The sequence below is a fragment of the Panulirus ornatus genome, chromosome 1 (genome assembly GCF_036320965.1).
Source record: "Panulirus ornatus isolate Po-2019 chromosome 1, ASM3632096v1, whole genome shotgun sequence".
Classification (NCBI taxonomy): domain Eukaryota; kingdom Metazoa; phylum Arthropoda; class Malacostraca; order Decapoda; family Palinuridae; genus Panulirus; species Panulirus ornatus.
In genome coordinates, this window is record NC_092224.1 from 91,206,284 (window position 1) to 91,228,811 (window position 22,528).

General features: G+C 42.3%; 1 protein-coding gene and 1 pseudogene across 1 annotated transcript in view; one reads left to right on the plus strand and one right to left on the minus strand.

Moving 5' to 3' along the window:
- LOC139750862 (uncharacterized) overlaps positions 1-22,528 on the plus strand; it is a 710,881-nt gene that overhangs the window by 569,243 nt on the left and 119,110 nt on the right. The window contains exon 2 of the mRNA XM_071665668.1: positions 13,651-13,806. Within this exon, the coding sequence (XP_071521769.1) occupies positions 13,651-13,806 (156 nt within the window). The remainder of the gene's footprint in view (positions 1-13,650; positions 13,807-22,528) is intronic.
- The window catches only part of LOC139750869 (organic cation transporter protein-like), a 249,495-nt pseudogene that overhangs the window by 29,143 nt on the left and 197,824 nt on the right, over positions 1-22,528 (minus strand).

The following is a 22,528-nucleotide window of genomic DNA, read 5'->3' on the forward strand; positions in this document are numbered from 1 at the left end:
CTTTTATTTCCCCCTCAGACATTGCACGTTAGCAATACCGACCCAAAGCGTGATGGCGAAACAGACCAAAACCCATCCTCTGCATCATGAGTCTCGCATGTAATGGTTCACACGAGTTCGAACGCGAGACGGTTCACACGAGTTCGAATGAAGCCCTGTGCGTGAACCGATGAAACGAGGCGATTCAGCTGTGTGTTCAGACGGGTTTGGTTCACTCCAGACTTAAAGGGTTTTCAGTGCCTCCCTCACTTCAGGACTCACACAACACCGCTGATCTTTATACTCCAGACACAAAAGGTCTCCTCATGTTTGAAGCGAGATGATTCATCTGGTTCGTTCCAGAAACTTTGAAGGTTTGGATGAAAGATTCGGGTGTTCGGAGGAGGAAGGTGTTCAGGGGTTCGAAAGTTGTGTCGGGTTCACAAGACGCAGTACTGGGCAGGTGGGTGATGCGCCTGCGCGGGCTGCCTGCCTGCCTGCACACACCTCTCTCTCTCTCTCTCTCTCTCTCTCTCTCTCTCTCTCTCTCTCTCTCTCTCTCTCTCTCTCTCTACGCCAACCTTCTCTTTTTTACTCAATACCCGGCGCCTGTTGCCGGACCCACCAGTCCTAACAACTTCATCTCTCTCTCTCTCTCTCTCTCTCTCTCTCTCTCTCTATCTATCTATCTATCTATCTATCTATCTATCTATCTATCTATCTATCTATCTAAGATTGTATCCTAACCTCTTCAGAGCTGTAGGAAAAGCAAGAATTATCTTTTACCCAATACAGCAACCGTACTTAGTAAAAGATCATCAGAACGTGAGAAGTGAGGACGCTGCAAGAGGCCTGTTGGCCCACCATGCTAGGCAGGTCTTGAGTCTGTCCACCCTACAACCAGCTGCCTGAACCCATAAACACATCATCCAACCTTCCTTGAAAGCTACGTAAAGACCCACGTAGCTTCCACTACTGCACTTGGCAACTGGGTCCATAAATCTACTACCCTACTCCCGAACCAATATTTACTCACATCTGATCTGAATCTATTTTATTCTTCATTTGAATCCATTATTTCTTGTCCTATCCGGAGGCGCCATTCTAAGAGCTTTATTCATATTACCTTTATTAATGCCCTTCACCTATTTGAATACCAATCATATCCCCTCTAGCCCTCCTTCTCCTCCTTTTAAGTGAGTGTAAATTCAGTCTTTTTAACCTTTCTCCATAAGTGAGGATTTAATTCCAGGGATCATTACTGTCATTCGCCCTTGTACTCTCTAAATAATCTATATCAACTGCATAATATGGAGCCCAAAACTGTATACCGCATAATGCAAATGTGGTCTCACCAAACGCAAGATAAAGTTGCAATAATACTCTAGGAGTTTTATTGCTGACATCCTTATTCATGAACGCAAACATCCAATTAAGTTTTATTACACATTCTACTACATTTTTGCCTCGGTTTAAGAGCCTTGCTCACCAGTACCCCTCAGTCTCTTTCGCATTCTGTCATACCAATAGTAATATTATCCAGTTTGTATTCAGTGCTCCTGTCTTCACCCATACTAAGTGTTGTGCATTTATCTAATGTTGAGTTCCATTTTCTATGTGCCCGCCCATTCTGATAATCTGGTTAAGTCCCCCCCTGCAAATTCTTTGAATTTTCATCTTCGTCAAGTATGGCATATTTACTTAATTCGCCGGTTATTACCATATCCAAATCGTTAATATATATATATATATATATATATATATATATATATATATATATATATATATATATATATATATATATATATCCCTCATACGATCACATGTTGAAGTTTCTCTCTAAACATTATTATGCAAAACGGTATAGCCAAGTTACATCTTCATTCCTTTATTAAATGCTATTCTCGTACGCCAGTAAACAGACTCTCCTCTGCTATTTTGTTACATTTATCAGCAAGTCATTTATTTTATCAGGAGTTTCCCCCCAATCTCCTCCTCCTCCTCCTCCTCCTCCTCTTCTTCCTCCTCCTCCTCCTCCTCCTCCTCCTCCTCTTCTTCCTCCTCCTCCTCCTCCTCCCCCTCCCTTCCTCCTCCTTTGCCCCCCTATTTTTCTAACCGTGTTTCATAAAATACAAGACGTGTTCATTTTCATATTTTCGCCACTAAACTTTTGCCTCTACTGCATGAACTTTCTTGTGAGATCTTTATACGAAGAATCTTGTTATAAGTTACGTCGAATACTTATATACATACTTACTTAAACCGACTCACACTTATGTACACCTACACACGTATATATATATATATATATATATATATATATATATATATATATATATATATATATATATATATATATATATATGCTTACATGTACGATTTCTGTCATTTTTGTTGAGGTCAAGAAAATGCTTAACTTTTGGACGGTTGTTGACTGATAGGTTCTTAAAGTCATCTACCGTCAACTATGGGTCAGTACTTTTACCTGTCTCCTACCGTCACTTACTGTCTCCTGCTGTTGCACCTGTGGTCGTCTACCCGCTGCCTCCTACTGTCAGTTACTGTCTCCCTCTGTCGCTGACTGTCTTCTGCCGTCACCCGGTGTCTCCAACCGTCTCGTATTGTCTCCTACTGTCACCTAATATCTTTCACTGTCTCCGGGTGTCTCTTCCTGTCTTCAGCTGTCACCTCCTGTCTCATTACGTCACCTGTTTTCTTCTGCTGTCACCTTTTGTCTCGTGCCGTCTTCTACTCTCAGTTACTGTCCTCCTCTGTCACCTACTGTCTCCTACCGTTTTCTACTGTCACATAATGTCTTCTACAGTCACCTACTGTCTTACTTGTAAGTCACCAGATGTCTTCTACTGTCAATTGATATTAGCTACTGTCTCCTACTGTCTTCACGTGTCACCTACTTTCACTTACTGTCACTTAATGTCTCCTTCTGTCACTTACCGTCTTCTCCAGTCACCTACTTTTACTTCCTGCTGTCACCTGATGTGTCTTACTGTCTCCCACTGTCACCTTCTGACATTGTCATCTTCTGACCCCTACTGTCACTTACTGTCACTCACTTTCCCTGTCACTTCCCGCCTGCTGTCTCCTACTGTCTCTTCTTATCGTCACCTGTCACTTACCCGCCTTTTGTTGTCACTTACCGTCACCTGATGTCTCCTACTGTCTCTTCTTGTCGTCACCTGTCACTTACCGTCTCTTGTCGTCCCCTGCCGTCACTTACTGTAACAAAATTTGTCTCTTATTGTTACCTATGATTTCCTCCTGTCTCTTATTGTTACCTGTAATTTCCTCCTGTCTCCTCCTCCTCCTCCTGTCTCTTACCGTCCGTTCCTGGCTCTGGTGTGTACCTCACACCACAGCTCCACACCTGACGGTACTTGAAGAAGCAGCGTCCCTGATGATGTCTCACTGTGATCAGGTGTCGACAAGCTGTTCGATACCTACCTATCTATCTACCTACCTGTCTACCTATCTACCTACCTTCCTGTCTACCTACCTACCTGCCTACCTACCTATCTACCTGTCTACCTACCTGCCTACCTACCTACCTGCCTGCTTGCGTGGCTGGCCAGGTCGGGGAGTTACAGCGAAGGCGAGAGGTGCTGGAGTGTGGAGGGTTGTCAACATTGTGAGATGTGGATTCGATGTGGATGTCGTTATGAAAGCAGACTGAAGGGCCAAGTGTCAGTGGAACTATACTTACACCACTTTAGGGAGTGTGATGTAAGTAACAAGGCTCGACTGATACTTATAGAGGAAGCCATGGGTCATAAGTATTGTTACTTGTATTCTAAGTAGTGGCTGGTCATGTCTTCCGTCTACGTTGGTGCACTTGGATAGGTTTTGCCCTCACCCAGCTGTCTCCTACAGTCACTCGCTGTCTCAGTCTGTCTCCTACCGTCAACTTTCTGTCCCTTCCGTGACCCCCTCCAACCTTTCCCCGTCCCCTCGTGTCCTCTCCCTGGGCCATTTCGGCACGAAGAGATCGGGTTTTTAATTACCACGTCGCGTGACGTGATCGCTTTCGCTCCCGATAATGAAGCCAGTTAAGAGATTTCTTTTAAGTCCTCATCCATCAAAGGCTGAAGGCCTCATCCATCTGTGGCAAACACCTTGCACGCCATCATCCATCCGTAAATAGTGCTTCACCCATCGAGATCCAACACTAGAATAGACTTCACCCGTTCATCATCATCCAACAACTCTTGAGATTCCATCCACCGAGGAGTGAGACTTCATCCACGTATGGCTGAGGCCTCATCCACCTGGAATTGAAGAGATCTTGTCCGTGAAGGTTGTAGGTCCTCATCCATCAACTGGGAAGCGTGACCTCATGCCATCCATGTTGGACAAAAACATTACTCCTGGAGGAGCCGAAGACCTTACCAGTTCTACTACTGTCCTCAAGGTTTCTGCCACGAACATCGAAGTGCACCACCTACCATGGACATCGAAGTGCACCACCTACCATGGACATCGAAGTGCACCACCTACCATGGACATCGAAGTGCACCACCTACCATGGACATCGAAGTGCACCACCTACCATGGACATCGAAGTGCACCACCTACCATGGACATCGAAGTACACCACCTACCATGGACATCGAAGTACACCACCTACCATGGACATCGAAGTGCACCACCTACCATGGACATCGAAGTGCACCACCTACCATGGACATCGAAGTGCACCACCTACCATGGACATCGAAGTGCACCACCTACCATGGACATCGAAGTGCACCACCTACCATGGACATCGAAGTACACCACCTACCATGGACATCGAAGTACACCACCTACCATGGACATCGAAGTGCACCACCTACCATGGACATCGAAGTGCACCACCTACCATGGACATCGAAGTGCACCACCTACCATGGACATCGAAGTGCACCACCTACCATGGACATCGAAGTGCACCACCTACCATGGACATCGAAGTGCACCACCTACCGTGGACATCGAAGTGCACTCCCTTACATGGACATCGAAGTGCGTGTCTCCCCATACAGTCGAAATTGTAACCATTTGTTGGAAGAAACCACAACGCTACACCTCCTTTGTCAGACTCAACACTCCCGCCTTCTGCTGGTCTTGGGTGAGTGCCAGGTAGCTGGGTTATAACCCAGGACCTTAGCGAGGCTGGAGGGACGACTCAAGTTGGTGAACAAGATAACAGTGGCTGCCTGTCGAAGTCATTTAGCGATAGGATCTTGTAAAGGACTGATCTTCAAAGTTCCCTATTCTTTCTCCCTTCTCCTCCTCCTTCTCCTACTCCTCCTTCTCCTCTCCCTCCCTCACCACATTAATCCCCTCCTCCTCCTCCTCCTCCTCCTCCTGCGTCAGCAGTGTTGACTTCACGTCGAACGCCAGAGAACCCGCCCGCAACAACCCACAGCGAGTCTTTGGTCGCCCCCCCCACCACACACACACACACACACACACACACACACACACCCACACACACACACACCATCCGCGCCCATCAGCCTCCCGTTGACAATACAATGCTTGCCTTCTCTTGTTGTTCCACGAGACTTCCATTCGTAACGTACGTCCACAAGTACTTTTTCTAGCGTACTTGCACAGGGTTATATGCTGACTGTAATCATGCTGCTCGTCGGGGATATGCAAGCATTCTTAGTTGTACGTACATTCACATCCTCTCTGCTGTACCGTTCATCTCTTATGCTGTCTTTTCACTCCTTTGTCCACCGTCATTCGCGGAGTTCACATTCCGCCATAGCTCTCCTGACTGAGTTTTGTGAACCTCTCTCTCTCTCTCTCTCTCTCTCCTCTCTCTCTCTCTCTCTCTCTCTCTCTCTCTCTCTCTCTCTCTCTCTCTCTCTCTCTCTCTCTTAGCATTGCAAGCTTCTTTTTTTCTCTCTCTTTTACAAAAGTCTACATCGTGGTCGGGCATTAATTGAAATGTAAATATGTTAATGAGAAAAAAAAGGAAAAAGAAGACAAGAGGAAAAGTGAACACAACTGTGTTATTGAATGTACCAGGTCATAGCTACTGGGAGAGACACGAGAAGGTAGAGGGTTCCAAAGCTTCGACGTGTAGGGAAAGAAACAGTTATCAAAACGGCGCTAAAAGATCTTAACAAGATTTTTATCGATGCATCACTAACAAGAGACACATAAAAGGAGTGGGGGTAGGACCCGTAGTAAACGAAGATGTAGGGGGGGAAAAAACCACAGTGAATGATGTAAGCTAAGTAACAACCCTGGAAGAAAAAAAATTCAGTGTCTTCTTAATATAGAAGCAGTAACAACCCTGGGAAAAAAATATTCAGTGTCTTCTTAATTTAGAAGCAGTAACAACCCTGGGAAAAAAATATTCAGTGTCTTCTTCATATAGAAGCAGTAACGCGAATTTAGAGACTGTGATGAATATTGTACGCATCATAATACCAGAATTTACCGTCACAGATAAATTACTTACATAGACAAGTTGAAGAAGACTAATAATGATAATAAAAACGTCCTGCTCTTGATCGCTTCAATCTACGATATATTTAAAACGTCAGACGTTAAAAAAAAAATACGTCCAGCTCTTGATCGCTTCAATCTAGGATATATTTAAAACGTCAGACGTTAAAAAAAAAAATACGTCCAGCTCTTGATCGCTTCAATCTACGATATATTTAAAACGTCAGACGTTAAAAAAAAAAAAAAATACGTCCAGCTCTTGATCGCTTCAGTCTACGATATATTTAAAACGTCAGACGTTAAAAAAAAAAAAAATACGTCCAGCTCTTGATCGCTTCAATCTACGATATATTTAAAACGTCAGACGTTAAAAAAAAAAAAAATACGTCCATCTCTTGATCGCTTCAATCTACGATATATTTAAAACGTCAGACGTTAAAAAAAAAAAAAATACGTCCAGCTCTTGATCGCTTCAATCTACGATATATTTAAAACGTCAGACGTTAAAAAAAAAAAAATACGTCCATCTCTTGATCGCTTCAATCTACGATATATTTAAAACGTCAGACGTTAAACTTCCCAAACCCGCTAACTTATTATACCTTCAGTCAGATCTATCCATGATCCATTTCGTCCCGCAGGAGTGAAGACTGGCAAACAGACGTACGTTACCCCACACCTATACTTTCAAAAAGGGAAAAGTCGTCGTGAAATGTCAGGGAATCACTGACTTTCCCTACATCAGAGCGGCGAGAGCATCAGTTATGTGTACGTAGACTACCAGATCCGATTAGAATGCTCGAGAGCATCAGTTATGTGTACGTAGACTACCAGATCCGATTAGAATGCTCGAGAGCATCAGTTATGTATACGTAGACTACCAGATCCGATTAGAATGGAGATCTAGTCGTACCCTGCTTGGAACATGACAGCCTGATCATTTATACATAACATGGATTTCGAAACCAGAGATCATGCCTGGCAAACCTTGAGTTCTGGTGTGAATTATTAGGTAACTCCCCCATGACGAGGTCATAGATTTTATAGCTCCGGAGGTTGAGGTCATAGATTTTATAGTTCTGGAGGTTGTCATTGATTTTATAGTTCTGGAGGTTGAGGTCATGGATTTTATAGTTCCGGAGGTTTAGGTAATAGATTTTATAGTTCTGGAGATTGAGGTCATAGATTTTATAGATCTGGAGGTTGAGGTCATAGATTTTATAGATCTGGAGGTTGAGGTCATAGATTTTATAGTTCTGGAGGTTGAGGTTATAGATTTTATAGTTCTGGAGGTTGAGGTCATAGATTTTATAGATCTGGAGGTTAAGGTCATAGATTTTATAGGTCTGGAGGCTGAGGTCATTGATTTTATAGGTCTGGAGGTTGAAGTAATAGATTTCATAGTTCTGGAGGTTAGAAAAAGCAGTCGACAGAGTAAACCACCTCCCAAGTACGTAAGTCCTGGGCCCTTGGGGGAACTACTGGTTCCATAGGATACTGGAGGACAGAAGCCTGGGTACGTGATGGGAGGCAGTGTCGAAATGTATAGTGGATCATCAGTGTGGTCACCCGTAACCAGTGGGGTCCCCCAGGGATCCGTCTTTGGGCCTATACTTTTCATCACTTCCATGAACGGTATTGAGGTAGGGCTAAAGTAGCTTAAGTGTCTAAATTTGCAGATGGCGCAATGGTCAGCAGTGCCACATTAAATGAAGAAGATAAGCTTAAGATTACAAGAAACGTCTTGATGAAATCGCTCACCGGTCGAGAAAATGGTCAATGCCATTTCATGTCAATAAATCTCAGGTGTTACAAGTGAGGAAACCTAAACCGAAACTTCGATTGTGAAGTGATGGGCCACAAGATAAAGGACACCCCTAGTGTGAGGGGATATAGATAGGGTGTGTCGCTGTCTCCCAACAACTTTGAGTCATCCCAGCCTCGTAGTGAAAGTGCCAAGAAAGCAAGATAGGCAGTTAGTATGTATATATGTATTAACAGCAAGTTTATATACCCACTCAAGGATGTAGTATTGCTGCTATATTGAAGTCTAGTCAGACCCAACCTCGAATATGCGGTATAGCTCTACCCCCACCAACCCCTTCCCCCCCTCCACACACACACACACACACACACACACACACACACACACACACACACACATTAAGTAAGGGTATTCTGAAAATTGTAAGCAGTGCAGCGAAGTGCAACAAAATTCATACACCTTCCTTCAGTAAGAGACTATGTGAATTGCTATAACTGAAAGTGATCTCTCAAAAAGAAGCGGAAAAAGTTCATAAAGAGTGTTTTAAGTTACTTCAAGAAGTCAACAATGTCGATATATATATATATATATATATATATATATATGTAGAAACTCCCTTGCTGTCGCACCCCACCCCATCACTACGAACGAGAGGAAGTGAAGTGAAATTGAAGAAGTCGTCGAGATAAACTGGAGTGCACGACATATATCTTTTTTTTTACCAGTGAGATTACCCCACGCATGGATAATAAGCTGTCAGAACGTGGCAATCAGAGAAGAAATCGATAAATTCGGTCAAGATTGCAGCTGAATGAGGATAAAGCATTCATTATAACGTAGTGGTACATTATGCTAACCTTCTCCTCCACTCACCTTGCCTAACTTATCAACATTACTTCATCCAGCCAGCTTGAAGGGAACGAGATGAATGGTCGTGTGTATAAAACCTTCCACATTAGGGTGATACAGACTCCAAAATTCACGAGGCTGGAGCTCAGAATTTTTTGTCATTATTATTATCATCATTGGCCATTATATCGGAAAGTCCAGGATTCATGTTTCTGTTGACGAGATCCATGACGTATTCACAATCACTTTAATATTCTAATTTCCCTGAGAAAAACACCCTTCAAATGTGTTAGTCCTTCAAGGCTTGTGTATCAAGATATTCGTATGAGTACACGGGGAAAATGAAACACTTAAAAGTTCCCAAGTGCACTTGCGTGTAATAATCACATCATCAGGGGATGATGTGATTATTACACGAAAGTGCACCTGGGAACTTTTCGTGTTTCATTTTCCCCTTGTACTCAAAGGAATATATATATATATATATATATATATATATATATATATATATATATATATATATATATATATATATATATATATATATATATATATATATATATATATATATATATATATATTTCGCCTCCGTTACCCGTGCAGCGTGTTGCCTGGGGGGCTGTGGAGGAAAGGGAGAGGGAAAGGCTCTCCCATGGTACCCTGTCCTGCTACTGCTTTTATGGAGACTACAGGACTACATCGTTTTCAAGTTAAGGCCAGAACCACCCAGCTTGGACCTTTTTTAGGGGGTGGTTTATGTGGTCTGTTTCTTTTTTCTTTTTTGTAGGGGTCTGTATGGTATTTTTTGGAGAAAGGTTTGTGTTGTCTGGGTTTTTTTTTTGGGGGGGGGGGGTCTGTGTGGTTTGTTTATCTATATAACTTTAAACCAACTTTGTTAACGTCGACTGAGAATGACTTGAATTATTTTTTGTACGTCCGTTTCCCCTCCACACTGTCTCGTATCATAACATTCCACAAACTTTCACCCTCTCCAGCCAGCTGCCCCTCTTACCCCCCCTTTACCAAAGTCCTGATCATTTAGGGACCAAAAATTACTTTGGAATTATCTTTCCCTCTTCCTGTGGCCCCTCTTCTCCCGTTTTCTGAATGGCTTTGGCGTTCATTAAAGAGAACTGTATCTTGAAGGGGGTCCTGGTGTGTTATGATCTCTCTCTCTCTCTCTCTCTCTCTCTCTCTCTCTCTCTCTCTCTCTCTCTCTCTCTCTCTCTCTCTCTCCCTCTCTCTCCTCCAGACTTTGGCTGTAATAATACACGAGGTATTTTTTTTGAGTCTCTCACATGAATATTCATATTACGTTTTCCATTGGATGGTTTCGTATGATATCAAAGATAAATACGTGTGAATATTTTTTTTTCCTTCCCCTCCCCTGAGAATCATCATTGGTTTTTGCTACATACGTTTTATGATGTGTATGATGTAGGCCTACGGTAGGCCTGTATATATACTCGTCACATGAATATATATATATATATATATATATATATATATATATATATATATATATATATATATATATATATATATATATACCGTCTCGTAAGTATCTATTTAGTCACATCAGTACATATACCATCTCATGCGTGCGCATACTATCCCATGAACATGTGTTTTGGCACATGAATGTATACAACTATGAATACATATTCTACCCCGTGAATGTATATACCATCACATGAATACATATACCGTTACGTAAGCTCGTGAACTGCCCTGAGGTTACATATCCTGCCACATGCACACATATGTAGTGCCTCATGAACACATATTTTGTAGCATGGGTAAAAATAGAGTCATTTGAGTACATATGCTGTCACATGAATGCATATACTCCCCCATGAGTACATATTATTGTACATAAGTGTATATGCTATCACATGAGTACATAAGATGTCACACAAAGTACATTTTCTGTCCTGAGTACATATGCTATCACATGAGTACATATTCTGGTACATGAATACATATACTGCCACACTAGTACATATGGTGTCACATTTACTGTCCCAGGAGTTATCATCACCGAGTACACATATACTGTGACCCTGAACGTAGAATTACGGAGAAAGTATGAAACATTATGAATGATTTCATTGTCTTGCAAACGAACTTCAGTCAAAATTTTACATTCTTCAAACTTGGACAATATTATCTATTGTTTGTAACTTGCAATGACTTATGTATAGTATAAGTCCATAGGATAGGAATTATGTATATATATATATATATATATATATATATATATATATATATATATATATATATATATATATATATATATATGGACTACTGAGAGAATGATTGAGGAGAGGTTGACAAAGAGGATGCATGTGACAGAACTGGGAGGGACAAGGAGAAGGCTTAAACTGGAAATGGATGATCGGAGCCTGAACATGCAGGAGCGTGAAAAGCATGCACGGGATAAAGTGAATTAGAACGAAGTGGCATACAGGGCTCGACGTCCCATCAATGGACTGAACCTGGGCGTATGAAGCAGCCAGGAGAAAACCACGGAGAGATCTGGGGGTGGTCATGGTTTCGGTGCATTGCATACGACAGATAGAGAATGGGTGTGAGCGAATGAGGCCCATTTGCTACCGTTACCTCGCTGGAGCGGGTACATACATCGCTACATTTCATAATATAAACAGTTTAGATACGAGAGAAATATATATAGATATTTATTGTGTTTATGTGGCAGGAATGATTTATGTGCGAGGATAAGAAAGACTCGAAGCGCTGTGTCTCTCCAACCCAACACTCGCAACGTAATATATCTACGACCTTCCCTTCTCTAACCGTCCTTGGAGAGGATAGAAGCTGTCAACCAACCAAACAAGTTAGAAGCTGTCAACCAGCTGCCAGACAGGAAAGAAGCTGTCAACCAGCCGCCAGACAGGAGAGAAGCTGTCAACTTTGACAAGAATTGACCAGTAAGGGATAAGTTTAGCCAACCCTTCGTCTACACAGCCTTTGAGGAAATGGTTTAAACTTTCACATCTGGCTCATTGAAGAAGAAGGGAGAGAGAGAAAAAAAAGTTATCTTGGATCACGAACCTGTGTAAAGTTATCTTGACTTTCCCCGACAGAAGAAGAGTTATCTTCGGTCTTTAGTGGAGGGAGGGAAGAGATTATATGTATATTCTGTGGGGCCTGGATGTGGAAAGGGAGCTGTGGTTTCGGTGCATTATTACATGGCAGCTAGACGACTGAGTGTGAACGAATGGGGCCTTTGTTGTCCTTTCCTAGCGCTACCTCGCACACATGAGGGGGGAGGGTGTTGTTATTCCATGTGTGGCGAGGTGGCGATGGGAATAAATAAAGGCAGACAGTATGAATTATGTACATGTGTATATATGTATATGTCTGTGTGTGTATATGTATGTGTACATTGAGATGTATAGGTATGTATACTTGCGTATGTGGACGTGTATGTATATACATGTGTATGTGTGTGGGTTGGGCCATTCTTTCGTCTGTTTCCTTGCGCTACCTCGCTAACGCGGGAGACAGAGACAAAGCAAAATAAATAATGAAAAATATAGGGTTGTTTGGAGGAGGGTGGATGTGTTGGAAATGAGATGTTTGAGGACAATATGTGGTGTGAGGTGGTTTGATCGAGCAAGTAAAGAAAGGGTAAGAGAGATGTGTGGTACTAAAAAGAGTGTGGTTGAGAGAGCAGAAGAGGGTGTATTGAAATGGTTTGATCATATGGAGAGAATGAGTGAGGAAAGATTGACAAAGAGGATATATGTGTCACAGGTGGAGGGAACGAGGAGAAATGGGAGACCAAACTGGAGGTAGAAGGATGGAGGGAAAAAGATTTTGAGCGATCTGTGCCTGAACATGCAGGAGGGTGAAAGGCGTGCAAGGAATAGAGTGAATTGGAACGATGTGGTATACCGGGGTCGACGTGCTGCCAATGGATTGAACCAGGGCATGTAAGCGTCTGGGGTAAACCATGGAAAGTTTTGTGGGGCCTGGATGTGGAAAGAGAGCTGTGGTTTCGGTGCATTATACATGACAGCTAGAGACTGAGTGTGAACGAATGTGGCCTTTGTTGTCTTTTCCTAGCTCTACCTCGCGCGCATGCGGGGGCAGGGGGTTGCCATTTAATGTGTGGCGGGGTGGCGACGGGAATGAAAAAAGGCAACAAGTATGAATTATGTACATGTGTATATATATGTATATGTCTGTGTATGTATGTATATGTATACGTTGAAATGTATAGGTATGTATATGTGCGTGTGTGGACGTGTATGTATATACATGTGGGTGGGTTGGGCCATTCTTTCGTGTGTTTCCTTGCGCTACCTCGCTAACGCGGGAGACAGCGACAAACTATGATAAATGATATAATATATATATTGACCAGGTCACCTTTCACCCCTAACTACACTGACCTGAAATGACCCACCCCAAACATCATGATTCCAATCTCCCATTTGCACATCATTGCACATTACGACCACGCGAACTTAAAAAATACCTCTTACTTTTTAACCCCCTCGCCCATGCCTTTCAGCTATTGACCTCGCATGACCTGACCACCCTCTCTCTCTCTCTCTGATCGGCAGATATTGACCTGAACGACCCTGAGGTGCAGCGGGCGGCCACCAAGATCCAAGCCGGTTACCGCGGGATGAAGTCACGCCGGGAGGTGAAGGAGACGCCCCACGCCCCACACCAGGACGTGGACGAGGAGATCGCCGCCATTGACCTGACCGACCCTGGTGAGTGACTTGACCTGGTCTCCTCCTCATCCTTCCTTCCTTCCTCCCTTTTTGAGTGACCTGACCTGACCTGACCTCATCCTCCTTCCCTCCTTCCCTTCCTTCTTCACCTAACACACACCCCCCACCACCACCACCTCGTGATGGAGGGGGCGTGGTAGTGGGGAGGGAGTGGAGGGAAGACGGAGTGGAGTGGAGGGAAAGGAAGGGAATGGGACCTTCGTCTGTCTAGAGTGAGTTAAGGAAAGGAGTTCTTAAAAATCTTTTTTTTTGTAAAAAAAGAGAAAAAAAATTCTAGATTATTTTTTCTTTTGAATATCAGAGATGCAGATTTTTATTTATTTATTCTTTACGTGTCCTGTTTTAAGCTTACGTCTTCTACGCTTGTCCCAGAGCTTGAGCTTAGGCTGACCAGGTGGAGTAGGTTGGACGAGGGTGTTTAGGTGGGTGTGGGTAGGGTGGAAGGGTGTGAGTGTAGGTGGGTAGGTGTGTGGGTGGGTTTGGGTGGGTGTGGGTGTGGGTGTAGGTAGGGTGGGTGTGGGTGGGTGTGGTGGGTGTGGGTAGGTGTGTGTGGGTGTGGGTAGGTGTGTGGGTGGGTTTGGGTGTAGGTGGGTAGGTGTGTGGGTAGGTGTGTGGGTGGGTGTGGGTAGGGTGGGTGGGTTTGGGTGGGTGTGGGTGGGTGGGTGTGTGTGGGTGTGGGTAGGGTGTGTGGGTGTGGGTGGGTGGGTGGGTGTGGGTAGGTGTGTGTAGGTCAGGAGTCTCACACAGCCTCACCTAGTGATCCCACCCCCACAGTGCACGAGGTACAAGGTGCTTCATTTTGTCCTTGTATACCCTCACTATAGACTACCCCTGGGGAATATAGCCTCACTATAGACTACCCCTGGGGGATATAGCCTCACTATAGACTACCCCTGGGGGATATAGCCTCACTATAGACTACCCCTGGGGGATATAGCCTCACTATAGACTACCCCCGGGAATATAGCCTCACTATAGACCACCCCCGGAAATATAGCCTCACTATAGACTACCCCTGGGGGATATAGCCTCACTATAGACTATCCCATGGGGGATATAGCCTCACTATCATCTAGTATAGCCTCACTGTAGACTACCCTCTGGGGGATATAGCCTCACTATCATCTAGTATAGCCTCACTATAGACTACCCTCTGGGGGATATAGCCTCACTATCATCTAGTATAGCCTCACTATAGACTACCCCCTGGGGGATATAGCCTCACTCTAGACTACCCCCTGGGGATATAGCCTCACTATCATCTAGTATAGCCTCACTATAGACTACCCCTGGGGGATATAGCCTCACTATAGACTATCCCATGGGGGATATAGCCTCACTATCATCTAGTATAGCCTCACTATAGACTACCCTCTGGGGGATATAGCCTCACTATCATCTAGTATAGCCTCACTATAGACTACCCCCTGGGGGATATAGCCTCACTCTAGACTACCCCCTGGGGGATATAGCCTCACTATCATCTAGTATAGCCTCACTATAGACTACCCCTGGGGGATATAGCCTCACTATAGACTATCCCATGGGGGATATAGCCTCACTATCATCTAGTATAGCCTCACTATAGACTACCCCCTGGGGGATATAGCCTCACTATCATCTAGTATAGCCTCACTATAGACTACCCCCTGGGGGATATAGCCTCACTATCATCTAGTATAGCCTCACTATAGACTACCCCCTGGGGGGTATAGCCTCACTCTAGACTACCCCCTGGGGGATATAGCCTCACTATCATCTAGTATAGCTTCACTATAGACTACCTCCTGGGGGATATAGCCTCACTATCATCTAGTATAGCTTCACTATAGACTGCCCCCTGGGGGATATAGCCTCACTATAGACTACCCCCTGGGGTATATAGCCTCACTATAGACTACCCCTGAAGGATATAGCCTCACTATCATCTAGTATAGCCTCACTATAGACTACCCCTGGGGGTTATAGCCTCACTATCATCTAGTATAGCTTCACTATAGACTACCCCTGGGGGATATAGCCTCACTATCGTCTAGTATAGCCTCACTATAGACGATCCCCTGGGGGATATAGCCTCAGTTCTATTCAGGGGATGAATTGGTTCGAAAATGGGGTTAATAGGTTCTATTCAGGGGATGAATTGGTTCGAAAATGGGGTTAATAGGTTCTATTCAGGGGATGAATTGGTTCGAAAATGGGGTTAATAGGTTCTATTCAGGGGATGAATTGGTTCGAAAATGGGGTTAATAGGTTCTATTCAGGGGATGAATTGGTTCGAAAATGGGGTTAATAGGTTCTATTCAGGGGATGAATTGGTTCGAAAATGGGGTTAATAGGTTCTATTCAGGGGATGAATTGGTTCGAAAATGGGGTTAATAGGTTCTATCCTGTGGTAAATTGGTTCAAAAATGGGGTTAATAGGTTCTATTCAGGGGATGAATTGGTTCGAAAATGGGGTTAATAGGTTCTATTCAGGGGATGAATTGGTTCGAAAATGGGGTTAATAGGTTCTATTCAGGGGATGAATTGGTTCGAAAATGGGGTTAATAGGTTCTATTCAGGGGATGAATTGGTTCGAAAATGGGGTTAATAGGTTCTATCCTGTGGTAAATTGGTTCAAAAATGGGGTTAATAGGTTCTATTCAGGGGATGAATTGGTTCGAAAATGGGGTTAATAGGTTCTATTCAGGGGATGAATTGGTTCGAAAATGGGGTTAATAGGTTCTATTCAGGGGATGAATTGGTTCGAAAATGGGGTTAATAGGTTCTATTCAGGGGATGAATTGGTTCGAAAATGGGGTTAATAGGTTCTATTCAGGGGATGAATTGGTTCGAAAATGGGGTTAATAGGTTCTATTCAGGGGATGAATTGGTTCGAAAATGGGGTTAATAGGTTCTATTCAGGGGATGAATTGGTTCGAAAATGGGGTTAATAGGTTCTATTCAGGGGATGAATTGGTTCGAAAATGGGGTTAATAGGTTCTATTCAGGGGATGAATTGGTTCGAAAATGGGGTTAATAGGTTCTATTCAGGGGATGAATTGGTTCGAAAATGGGGTTAATAGGTTCTATTCAGGGGATGAATTGGTTCGAAAATGGGGTTAATAGGTTCTATTCAGGGGATGAATTGGTTCGAAAATGGGGTTAATAGGTTCTATTCAGGGGATGAATTGGTTCGAAAATGGGGTTAATAGGTTCTATTCAGGGGATGAATTGGTTCGAAAATGGGGTTAATAGGTTCTATTCAGGGGATGAATTGGTTCGAAAATGGGGTTAATAGGTTCTATTCAGGGGATGAATTGGTTCGAAAATGGGGTTAATAGGTTCTATCCTGTGGTAAATTGGTTCAAAAATGGGGTTAATAGGTTCTATTCAGGGGATGAATTGGTTCGAAAATGGGGTTAATAGGTTCTATTCAGGGGATGAATTGGTTCGAAAATGGGGTTAATAGGTTCTATTCAGGGGATGAATTGGTTCGAAAATGGGGTTAATAGGTTCTATTCAGGGGATGAATTGGTTCGAAAATGGGGTTAATAGGTTCTATTCAGGGGATGAATTGGTTCGAAAATGGGGTTAATAGGTTCTATTCAGGGGATGAATTGGTTCGAAAATGGGGTTAATAGGTTCTATTCAGGGGATGAATTGGTTCGAAAATGGGGTTAATAGGTTCTATCCTGTGGTAAATTGGTTCAAAAATGGGGTTAATAGGTTCTATTCAGGGGATGAATTGGTTCGAAAATGGGGTTAATAGGTTCTATCCTGTGGTAAATTGGTTCAAAAATGGGGTTAATAGGTTCTATTCAGGGGATGAATTGGTTCGAAAATGGGGTTAATAGGTTCTATTCAGGGGATGAATTGGTTCGAAAATGGGGTTAATAGGTTCTATCCTGTGGTAAATTGGTTCAAAAATGGGGTTAATAGGTTCTATTCAGGGGATGAATTGGTTCGAAAATGGGGTTAATAGGTTCTATCCTGTGGTAAATTGGTTCAAAAATGGGGTTAATAGGTTCTATTCAGGGGATGAATTGGTTCGAAAATGGGGTTAATAGGTTCTATCCTGTGGTAAATTGGTTCAAAAATGGGGTTAATAGGTTCTATCCTGTGGTAAATTGGTTCAAAAATGGGGTTAATAGGTTCTATTCAGGGGATGAATTGGTTCGAAAATGGGGTTAATAGGTTCTATCCTGTGGTAAATTGGTTCAAAAATGGGGTTAATAGGTTCTATCCTGTGGTAAATTGGTTCAAAAATGGGGTTAATAGGTTCTATTCAGGGGATGAATTGGTTCGAAAATGGGGTTAATAGGTTCTATTCAGGGGATGAATTGGTTCGAAAATGGGGTTAATAGGTTCTATCCTGTGGTAAATTGGTTCAAAAATGGGGTTAATAGGTTCTATCCTGTGGTAAATTGGTTCAAAAATGGGGTTAATAGGTTCTATTCAGGGGATGAATTGGTTCGAAAATGGGGTTAATAGGTTCTATTCAGGGGATGAATTGGTTCGAAAATGGGGTTAATAGGTTCTATCCTGTGGTAAATTGGTTCAAAAATGGGGTTAATAGGTTCTATCCTGTGGTAAATTGGTTCAAAAATGGGGTTAATAGGTTCTATTCAGGGGATGAATTGGTTCGAAAATGGGGTTAATAGGTTCTATCCTGTGGTAAATTGGTTCAAAAATGGGGTTAATAGGTTCTATCCTGTGGTAAATTGGTTCAAAAATGGGGTTAATAGGTTCTATTCAGGGGATGAATTGGTTCGAAAATGGGGTTAATAGGTTCTATCCTGTGGTAAATTGGTTCAAAAATGGGGTTAATAGGTTCTATCCTGTGGTAAATTGGTTCAAAAATGGGGTTAATAGGTTCTATCCTGTGGTAAATTGGTTCAAAAATGGGGTTAATAGGTTCTATCCTGTGGTAAATTGGTTCAAAAATGGGGTTAATAGGTTCTATTCAGGGGATGAATTGGTTCGAAAATGGGGTTAATAGGTTCTATTCAGGGGATGAATTGGTTCGAAAATGGGGTTAATAGGTTCTATTCAGGGGATGAATTGGTTCGAAAATGGGGTTAATAGGTTCTATTCAGGGGATGAATTGGTTCGAAAATGGGGTTAATAGGTTCTATCCTGTGGTAAATTGGTTCAAAAATGGGGTTAATAGGTTCTATCCTGTGGTAAATTGGTTCAAAAATGGGGTTAATAGGTTCTATTCAGGGGATGAATTGGTTCGAAAATGGGGTTAATAGGTTCTATTCAGGGGATGAATTGGTTCGAAAATGGGGTTAATAGGTTCTATTCAGGGGATGAATTGGTTCGAAAATGGGGTTAATAGGTTCTATCCTGTGGTAAATTGGTTCAAAAATGGGGTTAATAGGTTCTATCCTGTGGTAAATTGGTTCAAAAATGGGGTTAATAGGTTCTATTCAGGGGATGAATTGGTTCGAAAATGGGGTTAATAGGTTCTATCCTGTGGTAAATTGGTTCAAAAATGGGGTTAATAGGTTCTATCCTGTGGTAAATTGGTTCAAAAATGGGGTTAATAGGTTCTATTCAGGGGATGAATTGGTTCGAAAATGGGGTTAATAGGTTCTATTCAGGGGATGAATTGGTTCGAAAATGGGGTTAATAGGTTCTATTCAGGGGATGAATTGGTTCGAAAATGGGGTTAATAGGTTCTATCCTGTGGTAAATTGGTTCAAAAATGGGGTTAATAGGTTCTATCCTGTGGTAAATTGGTTCAAAAATGGGGTTAATAGGTTCTATTCAGGGGATGAATTGGTTCAAAAATGGGGTTAATAGGTTCTATTCAGGGGATGAATTGGTTCGAAAATGGGGTTAATAGGTTCTATTCAGGGGATGAATTGGTTCGAAAATGGGGTTAATAGGTTCTATTCAGGGGATGAATTGGTTCGAAAATGGGGTTAATAGGTTCTATTCAGGGGATGAATTGGTTCGAAAATGGGGTTAATAGGTTCTATTCAGGGGATGAATTGGTTCGAAAATGGGGTTAATAGGTTCTATCCTGTGGTAAATTGGTTCAAAAATGGGGTTAATAGGTTCTATTCAGGGGATGAATTGGTTCGAAAATGGGGTTAATAGGTTCTATCCTGTGGTAAATTGGTTCAAAAATGGGGTTAATAGGTTCTATCCTGTGGTAAATTGGTTCAAAAATGGGGTTAATAGGTTCTATTCAGGGGATGAATTGGTTCGAAAATGGGGTTAATAGGTTCTATTCAGGGGATGAATTGGTTCGAAAATGGGGTTAATAGGTTCTATTCAGGGGATGAATTGGTTCGAAAATGGGGTTAATAGGTTCTATTCAGGGGATGAATTGGTTCGAAAATGGGGTTAATAGGTTCTATTCAGGGGATGAATTGGTTCGAAAATGGGGTTAATAGGTTCTATTCAGGGGATGAATTGGTTCGAAAATGGGGTTAATAGGTTCTATTCAGGGGATGAATTGGTTCGAAAATGGGGTTAATAGGTTCTATTCAGGGGATGAATTGGTTCGAAAATGGGGTTAATAGGTTCTATCCTGTGGTAAATTGGTTCGAAAATGGGGTTAATAGGTTCTATTCAGGGGATGAATTGGTTCGAAAATGGGGTTAATAGGTTCTATTCAGGGGATGAATTGGTTCGAAAATGGGGTTAATAGGTTCTATTCAGGGGATGAATTGGTTCGAAAATGGGGTTAATAGGTTCTATTCAGGGGATGAATTGGTTCGAAAATGGGGTTAATAGGTTCTATTCAGGGGATGAATTGGTTCGAAAATGGGGTTAATAGGTTCTATTCAGGGGATGAATTGGTTCGAAAATGGGGTTAATAGGTTCTATTCAGGGGATGAATTGGTTCGAAAATGGGGTTAATAGGTTCTATTCAGGGGATGAATTGGTTCGAAAATGGGGTTAATAGGTTCTATTCAGGGGATGAATTGGTTCGAAAATGGGGTTAATAGGTTCTATTCAGGGGATGAATTGGTTCGAAAATGGGGTTAATAGGTTCTATTCAGGGGATGAATTGGTTCGAAAATGGGGTTAATAGGTTCTATTCAGGGGATGAATTGGTTCGAAAATGGGGTTAATAGGTTCTATTCAGGGGATGAATTGGTTCGAAAATGGGGTTAATAGGTTCTATTCAGGGGATGAATTGGTTCGAAAATGGGGTTAATAGGTTCTATCCTGTGGTAAATTGGTTCAAAAATGGGGTTAATAGGTTCTATTCAGGGGATGAATTGGTTCGAAAATGGGGTTAATAGGTTCTATTCAGGGGATGAATTGGTTCGAAAATGGGGTTAATAGGTTCTATTCAGGGGATGAATTGGTTCGAAAATGGGGTTAATAGGTTCTATTCAGGGGATGAATTGGTTCGAAAATGGGGTTAATAGGTTCTATTCAGGGGATGAATTGGTTCGAAAATGGGGTTAATAGGTTCCATCCAGTGGAAAGTTGGTTCGAAAATGGGGTTAATAGGTTCTATTCAGGGGATGAATTGGTTCGAAAATGGGGTTAATAGGTTCTATCCTGTGGTAAATTGGTTCAAAAATGGGGTTAATAGGTTCTATTCAGGGGATGAATTGGTTCGAAAATGGGGTTAATAGGTTCTATTCAGGGGATGAATTGGTTCGAAAATGGGGTTAATAGGTTCCATCCAGTGGAAAGTTGGTTCGAAAATGGGGTTAATAGGTTCTATTCAGGGGATGAATTGGTTCGAAAATGGGGTTAATAGGTTCTATTCAGGGGATGAATTGGTTCGAAAATGGGGTTAATAGGTTCTATTCAGGGGATGAATTGGTTCGAAAATGGGGTTAATAGGTTCTATTCAGGGGATGAATTGGTTCGAAAATGGGGTTAATAGGTTCTATCCTGTGGTAAATTGGTTCAAAAATGGGGTTAATAGGTTCTATCCTGTGGTAAATTGGTTCAAAAATGGGGTTAATAGGTTCTATTCAGGGGATGAATTGGTTCGAAAATGGGGTTAATAGGTTCTATCCTGTGGTAAATTGGTTCAAAAATGGGGTTAATAGGTTCTATTCAGGGGATGAATTGGTTCGAAAATGGGGTTAATAGGTTCTATTCAGGGGATGAATTGGTTCGAAAATGGGGTTAATAGGTTCTATCCTGTGGTAAATTGGTTCAAAAATGGGGTTAATAGGTTCTATCCTGTGGTAAATTGGTTCAAAAATGGGGTTAATAGGTTCTATCCTGTGGTAAATTGGTTCAAAAATGGGGTTAATAGGTTCTATCCTGTGGTAAATTGGTTCAAAAATGGGGTTAATAGGTTCTATCCTGTGGTAAATTGGTTCAAAAATGGGGTTAATAGGTTCTATTCAGGGGATGAATTGGTTCGAAAATGGGGTTAATAGGTTCTATTCAGGGGATGAATTGGTTCGAAAATGGGGTTAATAGGTTCTATTCAGGGGATGAATTGGTTCGAAAATGGGGTTAATAGGTTCTATTCAGGGGATGAATTGGTTCGAAAATGGGGTTAATAGGTTCTATTCAGGGGATGAATTGGTTCGAAAATGGGGTTAATAGGTTCTATTCAGGGGATGAATTGGTTCGAAAATGGGGTTAATAGGTTCTATTCAGGGGATGAATTGGTTCGAAAATGGGGTTAATAGGTTCTATTCAGGGGATGAATTGGTTCGAAAATGGGGTTAATAGGTTCTATTCAGGGGATGAATTGGTTCGAAAATGGGGTTAATAGGTT